The sequence below is a fragment of the Homalodisca vitripennis genome, chromosome 5, assembly GCF_021130785.1.
Source record: "Homalodisca vitripennis isolate AUS2020 chromosome 5, UT_GWSS_2.1, whole genome shotgun sequence".
In the NCBI taxonomy this organism is placed as follows: Eukaryota; Metazoa; Arthropoda; class Insecta; order Hemiptera; family Cicadellidae; genus Homalodisca; species Homalodisca vitripennis.
In genome coordinates, this window is record NC_060211.1 from 10,431,940 (window position 1) to 10,443,404 (window position 11,465).

The 11,465-nt window shown below is 30.6% G+C and overlaps 1 protein-coding gene across 1 annotated transcript in view; it reads left to right on the forward strand.

Annotated features, from left to right (window-relative positions):
* LOC124361796 (heterogeneous nuclear ribonucleoprotein Q) overlaps positions 1–9,712 on the forward strand; it is a 37,065-nt gene extending 27,353 nt beyond the window's left edge. The window contains 4 exon segments of the mRNA XM_046815774.1: positions 715–863; positions 3,344–3,385; positions 3,387–3,510; positions 8,194–9,712. Of these exon segments, the coding sequence (XP_046671730.1) occupies positions 715–863; positions 3,344–3,385; positions 3,387–3,510; positions 8,194–8,375 (497 nt within the window). The 3' untranslated portion in view covers positions 8,376–9,712.
* The last annotated feature ends 1,753 nt before the right edge of the window (positions 9,713–11,465 follow it).

Below are 11,465 nucleotides of genomic sequence, written 5' to 3' on the forward strand. Positions count from 1 at the left end.
ACTGTTTTAAAAAAAACTTCAAACATCAGAATAATATAAATAAGTTGTGAAATTGTTAGGACTAAATAAATTACAAAAGAATTCAATTTAGGATATTAACAATTGCAAGTTTTTGCCGCTGTTTGTTGCACGTTGCCTAATGCTGCGGTTTTCCCCTTCCAGAGTCTGTTTTATAACTGGCATTAAAATTTCCCAGCATGCAATATTTAAAAGTAACATTTTTAAATATTAGATAATAATCAGAGGATTTGTGGTGGATAGGAATTCCTTCTTTCAAACCTTTCTCTGTACATCCTATCATGAATCATGTTACACAGTTTTCTCATGTTAATGATTTGTTAAGTTGTTATAAAAGCAAACAAAGGATCATTTGGTAAGTATGAAGTGAAAAGTATAATTATTTAAAATAACATTTTAAAGTGTGTTAATGGAGCACTGGTAGAATAAGTGGTGGTTTATTAGCTTCTTTTACTTTTGTCATTTTTCCCCTCTTACCTATTTTCTCCAAGTAGTACATTCAACATTCTGTTTCCTTTCGTAGATTCTGTTTCTTCTGATCTAAATTTAGTTATTTAAATTCTTTTCCCGGCATGCCCTTTATTATTTGTTTATTTACTTATTTAGAACCATAATTTTGAATATTTTTAAAAATTGTTAAAATTTTTTACTGAGTGGTGGCTTACATTAGGTTTTGTTGTGTTGTGTGTTTTATAGATTATGATTACGACTATTACGGTTATGGTGATTATCGAGGCGGCTACAGTGACCCGTATTACGATGACTATTACCGTTACGAGGATTACTATTATGATTATGCGCCGCCACCACCACCTGCTAGAGGAAGGGGCAGGCAAGCACAGCCGGTGGGTCGAGTCCCGTTACTTTCGTATGTTTGCACGTTTGATTGTGGCACAGTGTTCGGTCTCCTTTCCTCTCCTAGTAAATATTAATGTGTGCTCATATTAATGTGTGCTCACGCACTCTCTGCTATTACGAATTTTACCTCTCTAAAAAAATGTTGGCTTCTTAACATGTCCGCTATTTAACAGTTCCCGCATAGAATGCAGTGCCACTTTCAAACTGCGTATCATATCTGAGTCAGTAAAGAGGCCTCAGTAGTTGATTGGCTTGTAGCAGTAACGCCGGGAAAAGTATAAATACTAATTTATAACTGTACAGTACAACAAGTTGAGAGAAGTAAAGTAAAATGAACCGGGAACTAGTGCTGATGTCACATCTTGTGTTTGCCTGTTGGCTCAGATATGATGCCTGTATATTTGCAGGGTTATCCAATTTTACTCAGGGAAGTACGTGGCCACTCACTAACTCTAGTTGCATAACAGTCTTTCTCTTACTAATTGTACTAATCACAGCCGGTGTGTTCCTTTCAGTCAGAATTGTGTTGAGTCTTTCGCTTCAGCCCTAGTCTATGCTTTGCTAAGCTAGTAGGCTGCTTAATACAAAAAATAAAAATGCTTAGCTGGTCGAAGCTGGTAGACGCTTTGGTCCCCTGAACCTGATTCCTACCTTACTTGCAACCATTGCTCGTGTTTTGGATAACCCTGCTGTTTGCTAATAATAATACACTAGATTTAATATGTTACATGCCTTGTTGAAGTAAATTGGTTTTCAATTAAAAAAATATAATTTTCATTGTAAAAATACCTTTCAATTAATTTTTTGTCTTACATCATTGATATGCATATAAAAACAAAAGATTTACTTAAAACATAAAGCTATCTAATGCATATACATTAAACAATGTTATCATTTTAAATGTTTGAGTATTCCATTTTTTGTAATATCTTTTTAACATTCTCACAAAATAATCTCATAATGATATATTGATACTCATAACAAGCATTTTGATGCGACTTTGAATTGCAAAATATATATATATAATATGAAACTTACATTAGCATTGCAAAATTTTTTTGGATTTTAAAAATATGAAATATAATTTTTCAAATTTAAAAGATTATTGATTTATGCAGAGCTAAGATATATTTATTATTATTTGCAAAAAACAGTAAAAATAGAGTTTTAAGTATTTTCATATTAGGAATAGATATACATATATACCTAGTAATTAATTGTAATTAATGGTATATTATAAACATTGTGTAAAGCCTTTAGCTTAAACCATTTTGAACATCATAGGATATCGAAGAGGATATCTTGGACAGAAGAGCTTCGATGTACGACATGAACTTTGGGATCCAGGTTTGTTTTGTAATCTAACTTTATTGTTTTAGTTCCTTGTTTACTGTTTCCAACAATTTTTGTGTTGTGTATGAAAAGTTTCTATCGTACGTAATACTGGACGATTAACACTTTAGTGTAATTACTTGCTAGTGATATTATTTCCATAACATTGTTTGTGACAATCAAAACTTTTAATGTTTTAATTAAAATTTTAAACATTTACCACAATTACATTTTATGTCATCTTTCTCTTTATTTTTTAATAAAGTAGATTTTTCATTTTATGAACTAGGTTTGTTAATGTAAATTTACACACACATTTTTACACTAAAGTACGTAAATTAAAAAAAATTCAAATAAAAGTGCTCTCTTACTTTTTTATAGTATTATAGGTTTATATCTTTAAAAATCTTGATTGTCTTTAATATGATATTAGTCTAATATTCTATTTTTATAATTTTCCACTGAATTGACCAATTATATCTAAGTTGATTGTTTTCTAGGTTAATTGTCACCACTTTCTATATATATATATATATATATATATTTCCTAATAAATATTTATGAAACCGTTCAAAATATTACATTAAAATAAATTTTCGCTTAATTAGTATTTTTTCAAACCTTTTAAAAATTTGCTTCTATTCAATTTTATCATATAAATTGTACTCTTGTGGTACGTAACTGTATTTGTGTAAACTCTGTGAATCATGATCCCTATCAGTTCAATTTAAAATGTCTTGATGGGAATTACAATTAAACAAAACGTTCACCTCTTTGTGCATATGTGTTACTTACTGTTACAGCAGTAAAAAGTACAAGTAAAAAATGCTACATAAATAAATTCACAGTTCCCACTACTGTTTCTTGTAAACACTAGTAAATTTAAAATGCATATTTTATACAGGAATTTTATTTTATTTAAAAAAATGGTTGGTTGCTTTAATTAATTTTTATATTGGTTTTAAATTATTGTTATTTGTATCAGTATTCTTATAACAGAAGAGTTACTACAGAGAAATGTATATTATGTGCATTGTGCATATTCAACAGTGTTTATAAGTTATCACATTTTAATGAAATGTGCCTGTTGAATGTGACTGAAGTGTAATGTATGTGTGTTTGTCTGTCTGTGTAGGCTGGGCGTGGGCGTGGAGTAGTGGCGCGTGGCAGAGCAGGTGGGGCCCCCGGTCCGTGGGGGCCCCAGGGGGGGGCCGGGGGTCGCAGCCTCAGGGGGCCGTGGGGGGGCTCGTCCTCCCGTCCGTGGGGGACTGCGCGCCAAGGGAAGTTTACCAGGTGAGGATGGTCTGTATCTACTTCTTTGAAACTTTAATTTTAGCAGTCAACAAATTTTGGCTGATTTTTGAGCTAACCGATTGTTGAATAGCTATGCCTAAGGAGAATTGTCTTTTTCATTATGCTTTTCATGGTATGGACTAACAGAAGCATGTGCACATCGTCCCTTTATTTAGGTTGTTCTGGATCCGATTGTGCAATAATAGACTGTAGCATGACTTAGTTAATAATAAATTGTGACACTAATTGTCTGTGCTTGTATGTAGTTATTGTGTGTTTGAGATATCATTTTTCAAAAATGATTGCAACTGTTTCTAAATTTTTAACTACATTGCATGTCCATATTGAGAAATTACCAAACAGTTTAAATGCATGATTTTTGTAGATTTAATCACTATAGTACTATGTAACTTAACATTGTCATCTTTGCATGTTAAAAGTTTTTATAATTGTAACTCTGAGATAGTTGTTATTATATTTAACATTTTAATGTCTGTGTTAAACTATTTAATTTTGAAAATATATCATGTTCAGTGGAAAATTATTGCTCAAGAGTATGATAATTGTTATATCAAATTAAAGACATTATTTTCTGAAAATTAATTACCCAATTTTATGTAAACTAAAATATAGCATCAATGCTCTAAAATTTATTATTTTTTTTAATTTGTCTCCAATAGGCCTAATTAATATTTATTTATTAATGGTGCATGAACCTGCATGTTACAAATTCGTTTGTCAATCATCCAATGGAATGCCATTGTAAAACTTCTGTTAGAACTTCAGTAGATGTCAATTATAATGTGCATTTACGTATAAGGAATATGTAAAAGAAAAATTGTTAAAGTATAACGTTCTGTATTTAAATATGTATTACTATATACGGCATTAGTTTCTGGTCAAATAGAATCTCAATTGATATTTTTTTTTTTTCCTAAAAAGGGAGAAGTATTTACATAAATCTGAAGAAAATTTAAATGTTGCGTTGCTAAAATTTAATGTCTCTTTCTTGTTTCAACTATGTGAAACCATTCGAAAACATTGATTCCATTAATTTACGGCATTCACCATCTACCATGGTGTCACATTTGCACATTCTGTCCTGTGTGCCTACCTTTAAATACAAATTGGTATTTGCCACAATGATTGATTTAAAATACCTGATTGACTGGTGCTTACATTTTCACAAATTTATTATTTCAAAGAATTTCCTTCTATTTAAATTCATTTCACAGGACGTTACATCAAAAGTTAAAAAAAAAAATATTGGTCTTGCAAAGATAAACTTGATTTTTTTTTAAATGTCTTAATTGTTGCTGAGCCAACATGATGTTGGTTAGGCATTCATGTTCTCGATAAAACCATTAGTTCTAGCTTAAAAAATACTAATATATAGGCCTAATAGTAATGTAATTTTATTACATATAATACAAAATTGCTTTTGCAAGGTTGAATTAGTGTTTTTTTTTGTCGCAACAAACTAATAATCTGGTCCGAGTAAAAGATTTCATATAGGACTTATAATTTTTCAAATTCATAACAGTACCTGCTTAATTCCTTTGAGGACTTCTTCAGTTTGTACCATTGATGACTAAACTGATCCTGTGTTTGCTCTCTTAAAACCTTTTCTCCACAAAGCTAGAAATCGGTTAGTAAGAGGAGTCAATTCGTTCATACCTCCCATGTGCTGGTGAGTCTGTGCGTGGGTACTTCTATCTTTAAACTTGATTAAAATAGAATTAATAAAGTCAAAATTAAGTGGGACAACGTAAGACATCCTTACCACAAAAACTTATCAAATCCTAGACTGCTAAAAACCTTAACTGTTCTCTATTGTCTTTGCTGAGTTACCACAAGAGAATTGGAAATGTAATTGAAGCAAACCGATAATTAAAGTTGTCCTAAATTTGAGGGATTGATTCACATCAATGTAAATCGTGTTTTAAAGTAATGCGAAATGTAAATATGTATCCTGTTGGTACAGGGCAAAATTTGTAACCTTGAAGTTTTTGTAAATAATCAAACGGTTTGGTTTCCTGTTACCTAAATCTCTTAATATTAATGGTATGATCAGGTGTAAAAGTAATTATTAATAACACTGTTGGTTTGGTGTGTGGTAGACCTATTAATAATCTATCCTCTATTGAATATGTATAGCTAGTTAGTGCCTTTCATTTTTATCTGTAGTATTGTTTTTTTCTGCTAAACTAAATGCGCTTGTAGCTTAAATCAGCCAGTGCATCTTGAAAATTAATTATAGATATCATAAGTTAATACTTTAAGTATTTTTAAGTTTGAATTAAGTGTTTAGATTGACATTAAGGTTTTAAATGATAATTGCCTTATATTTAAGTGGATTCCCTATGGAAAACTTAATTGTTTTATTATAGACCATCCTTTAAAAAATTATAAACTCTGATGTTTGCTGAATTAAGAATATTGTGTACTAAACAGTTTTAAAAAATGTAATTACCTTTTTAAGTAAAGCAAAAACCTTTTTCATAAATGTCTTGTAACTTGTGAGCGTACTTCTTTTCATTTCTTGCTTAATTGAAAGCCAATAATACACAAGCTAGTTTTAGGGAGCTTGGATGTACCAGAGTGTAGTGTATTCAGTCTTATGAATTGCAGAGCCAATATAGATTAACTGAATTTTGAGCTATGTTTTTTAATTCCTATATCTAAAGGCTCTTTATTACATTTCGTGATTTTATTTTCATCTTGTAAGTGCTTAAAAAACTTGTCAATGTTTCAAAATTTATAACTACCTTGTTTTAGAAATTCCATTCTATACTTAGATACAAGAAAACCGGGCCTCTGGTCACAAGTATCACTAATTCACTGTAACATCAACGGCCTGACAAATTTTGTTGTAACAGAGATGCAACACAATGTGTGCAACTTCAGTTCAGTTTCGGCTTGAACAAAAGATGAGGTGTGAATAGCTTCCAAGGAATGTTCCACAGAAACTACAAGAACTATTATGAGATATTTTGCTTTTCCATACATCTGACAAACCTGTAATTAGAAAAAGACATTGTTATCTTCTGAAATAGGGAATCCTCTTAAATACATTTGTAAGTGATGTCTAGGACAAAATACAGCTGAAAGTGATTTTTCAAAATTCTTGTACAGTTATTTTTCAGTGGTTAACTTAAAACGTTTTAGCCAGATTTCAATATAGCTAAAGGTGGAAAACTGGGTTCAAATTGGTTTATGCCAGTTAGATCTAGGCTATAAAAAATGCCCATTCCATTTATACATTTATTCAGTGGACAAAAAATGGGTTTTTTACTGATTGTGTCTTAACAAAGCCTGATACAAAATAAGTACCAAACATAATGTTACAGTACAAATGGTAATTAACCATTTCAAAGAAGAGTTGTTAATGGTGTTGCTTTGTATATAATCATTGCCTGGTTTATACAAACATAAAGAAAAGAAAATAATACAAATTTACTGTTTATTTATTATAAAAAAATATATTTGATATGCAAAGAGTATTGTAAAATAGTGCAGTTACATTTTTCAGAGTTCATGTATATAATTGATACTGCCTTTTGAGTTAAATGTGTGTAAAGTCAACATTGGGTAGAAATAGAACCCCATACATTTTTTGAATGAAATAAAGTAAGTTAAAATAAACGAAGAAAAATAACGATCTTGAATTTTTATCATTCAGTACCCAAATGTACTTTGTTGGTAGCTTAAAGTACATTGTATCAAGGAACGAGTTCACAAAAAAACTGGTGCTGGTAGTTAAATAAACAAAACATGTTGTCAATATGTTATTTATTACATAATAAATCTTGTAGTTTAAGTGGCTTATATGCTGTGCAATGAAGCACTTTTGTCTCCTCCTTTCAAGTTCATTTGATCAGCTGGTGTTTGTAGTAATTTGTTTGTTTTTAATGCAAAAGATGAGTTGAGAATCTAAAAACTCATGACAAATGTAGGTGTATGCATAGTAGAAAAAGATTGTCTCAGCCTATTTACAAATTTGTATACAGTATTGCTTTATAATTTTAAAGAACACTAAAGAATTTTAGTATCCAACTGATTCTAAATATATAAAAAAATACATATGGAATTGTATAGTCAATCTTAAAAATATTAAATACTGAAAAACAAAAAAATCTCTAAGAACAGCTGTTTTTGATTAATATTATCTTAACTCTATGGTAAAACTGCATAAAAAATGCAAGAATTATCCAGCCACACAAGACAATCCATTCCTAGCCATAGTTTTATAGGTTCAGATGAGGCTGGTAGAGAATTATTTCTTTATTGACATTGACCAGCTGTAAATCATGCATAACTAAATTTGTATTTGTACGTACTAGTAATGGATTTAAATTAATCTGGCAACCTAATGAAAAAAGTTACCATATACATACAAAATGTTATTTAGTAATATTACTGGGAACAATATTTCTGTAATTTCTATTGAGAATTTGTTTATTGCAGAGTGTAATTTGCTAACTCGTTTATATTTTTACAAGTAACGTTCAGGACAAGATACATCTGAAAGTGATTTGCCAAGTTCTTGTGTGGTTATTTGTCCAGAGGCATCCTTTGGTTGTTTTAGCCAGAATTCAAGATAAACGCTAAACTGCTGTGAATTGAGTACAAACCATGTTTTCAGATAACGTGTTCTCTACAAAATACATCAGTAGTGGTCGTGTTTTTCAGGTAAACGCAAGTTCGACGGTGGTCACCAGAACCAGGGGGAAACGAAAAGGCGCTATCAAAGCAGCTGGGGCAATCAGCCGTTAGCCCAACAACCACTGAGTACTACTTACGGCATGAACGGGGGTGGTTACAGCTCCAGCAGCGATGCACAGTGGTACCAGGACAGTTACCAATGGAGCTAAATGTACAGGGACAAAGTGGACTGAGAGACATGCTGAAGTGTGGAAACTATAAGATGTTGCTCACATTTCCCAGACCTTTGTGTAGAAACAGATATTTTGAAAGCAAAATTGTTCATTTAGTTATGGGTTTACTTATTTTAGTTTATAAAATTTCGTGTCTGTTCTCGTTGCAAAGTTCGGAATTGTCTGTAATGTCTTTTCCATGCAGCATGCCGCTTAAAATTAACAGATATCATCAGCTTGTGTCTTGTTGATGCTGTCTCGAGTAACATACTCCTTCTTTTCATTAATTCAAATAATATTAATATTCTATACATTTGTAGTTTGACAAAATTAAAAGTAAGTTTTACAAAATTGTGTGTATGCATGCGTGACAACGTAATAAATAACATTCCCCCCTCACCCCCTAGTTCTGGAGACGTCACATCATTAGGGGGCTTCCAAAATCTTCAGTTCCCATCGGCATAGCTGCCAATTTGTTTCATTAAGTTTTACCACACGAGCATAAGCACTTGTGGATATCCTGTTATTGGTTATCACATTATTGTTTAAATTTTGGTTATTATTGGCTTGTAAGGTTTCCGTTACACATTTTGAAACCTCTGTTTTTTTTTTATTTGTTTTTACATTTTATTATTTGTAGAATGCAGTTGTAGAAATAATTTATGACTAGTTAACATACAAATTATTTCAGTTCTGTTTATGTTTTTTAAGTTTAAATGACGCAAGACATTTTAGTTATATTTTAATTAACATATGATGTTAAATTGTTATTATTTTAAGTGATTTACAAACTGGATTTGTTAAAATCAGCTGCAAATATCAATGGAATTGTAGATTCCTGGGATAGGAGTGAAAAGCCGTTGATCATTTATGTTACGTTATTTCATCAACTATTATGCTGCAATAATAACACACCATGTGAATTGTTTCTGTTATTGTATCAATGTGTTAGTTAAAAAGCAATGATTGAAACTGTATGTAGTTCTAGCTATGTTAGTAATTAATTAATTAATATATTCATTTATTTTAAAGTAAACTCGTTTGATTGTTTTATTTGTTTTATTTCAGTTTGTTACATTGTAATGTAATGTAAAATATTATCTTGCGTCATACTTAGTGAAACGGTAGGACATGCTTATGCTTCATATTTTGAGCTTTCTTTATCAAATTCAACACTTCAGAGTTTAGAACTTGACTAGGAAAAAATTGATTATAAAGTTTTGCTACAAAAATATTGTGTTGAGTCTTAAAGTGCTCTGATAAACATTTCCCTGTTACAGCAAAATGTATGATCAACTACATGTCTCAATAAACAGTTGTATGTGAACATTTTATAACTAAATGATTTATTTATTCCTTGTGTACCCCAGTGTCAAACACCAATGGTTGGTTCATAAAAATTGGGCGGTATTTTTGAGTTAACTTAATGTTATTTTTGTGATGAAAGTTATTGAAAAACTAGATGTACTGAATTGACAATATTCACAATGATGAACTAACGTGCAACACCATCTTAATACTAATTTACAACACAAAAATTAAGAAATTGTTTGCTCAAAATACAGTAAAGGCTGATAAAGAGAATAATAAATAATGAGAATAAAGTGTTGTTATTAACTCACATTTCAGGGTTATCTTTATATTAGTATTTACCCTTTTGGGTTCTCAAGATTGCTTAATGCCGAAACATGTGTATGACAGATAAATGTTTTTTTTAAAGACTAGTTGTCTATTTTGATACTAGAATACAGTGATTTAGTCAATAAATTATGGAGTTGTGTTTTAAATTATCCACGAGTAAATTCTAATAGAAAATTGGATTAATTGAAACAAATGTTTATTTGTTAATAATGTTATAATGTTTATTTGTTAAAGATTATAAAAGAATATTTTATTTCATTGGTAACATCCATGGTAACAGACAAAAGTGGAGGAGGCTGTGTACGACGACCCGTGATAACGGAAACGTCAGATGATGATGATGATGATGCTGGTAACATACATGACTATATTGGCAGCTGCTACTTGAACATAGTTAATTCTCAACAGTATGTTAACATACAACTAAAACAAGATGGTTACTTATGAAATGTGAATGTAATAAATTTACTCATTAATATATTAACTCTTTGAGTGCCAACGTCTGATTTTACCAGACATCAAAAATTATCTGAAAAGTGCCAATGTCCAATTTTACCGGACGTTCAGGAAAAAATCACTAAAAATTGAAAACTATATTTTAAAACTAATATATTAAATTGTTCATGAAGAACTGTTCTTTTAAAAATAAATTGTTCAGGACACTTCCAATCAATTAACTTCTAGAAGGCACTGTCAAAAGATTGTGACGCATATTTCTCAGTTACTTAAAAGTTGTATAACTCACTCATTATTGAAGATAATGCTATGAATTTTTCAAGATTTATAGATAATTGAACACTCTTTCCAGTGATATGGACAAAATGATATGAATATTTTTGATAACGATAATTAATTGAACAATCAAATTTATAATGTCTGGAATTTTTTAGGTAAGAACATTTTTGGTGTTCCCAAAAACTAACTTAGTTATTTTATGTTAATTAGGCAGAGTTTTCAGAGAGAAAAAATGTTAACAGCTTATTAAATAATCAAACGGTGATTTTTTACTGAAACCTTGCAAAATGCCTTCAGAAGGGTTGGCACTTTAAGGTACACCCACTAGAAAGATATCTGGCACTTTTCAGAACATCCACTCAATAAATACTTGGCACTCAATGTAATAATACACATCAAGCAGGATAACCTGAGTTACTTTATTTCTTAAAGATTTTATCAAGAATATACCTTTTGAAATCTCTATTGCCACATAATCGACATGATGCTGCCATTTTAAATTACTTCAAATATATGCCAAGAAACTTGAGAGGAAGATCACAGCCCTTTCAATTTGAAAGACAAAGTAAGATTTTGTTTTTTGAGAGTTTATATTAAGTTTGTTGACACTGCACCAATCAAGAGTCTTGGTCTTGGAGCTGTCTCTTGAAATGGTATTTGTATTTTCTACACACTTATCTAGTATACACATTCCGAAGTCATCTGCAAACA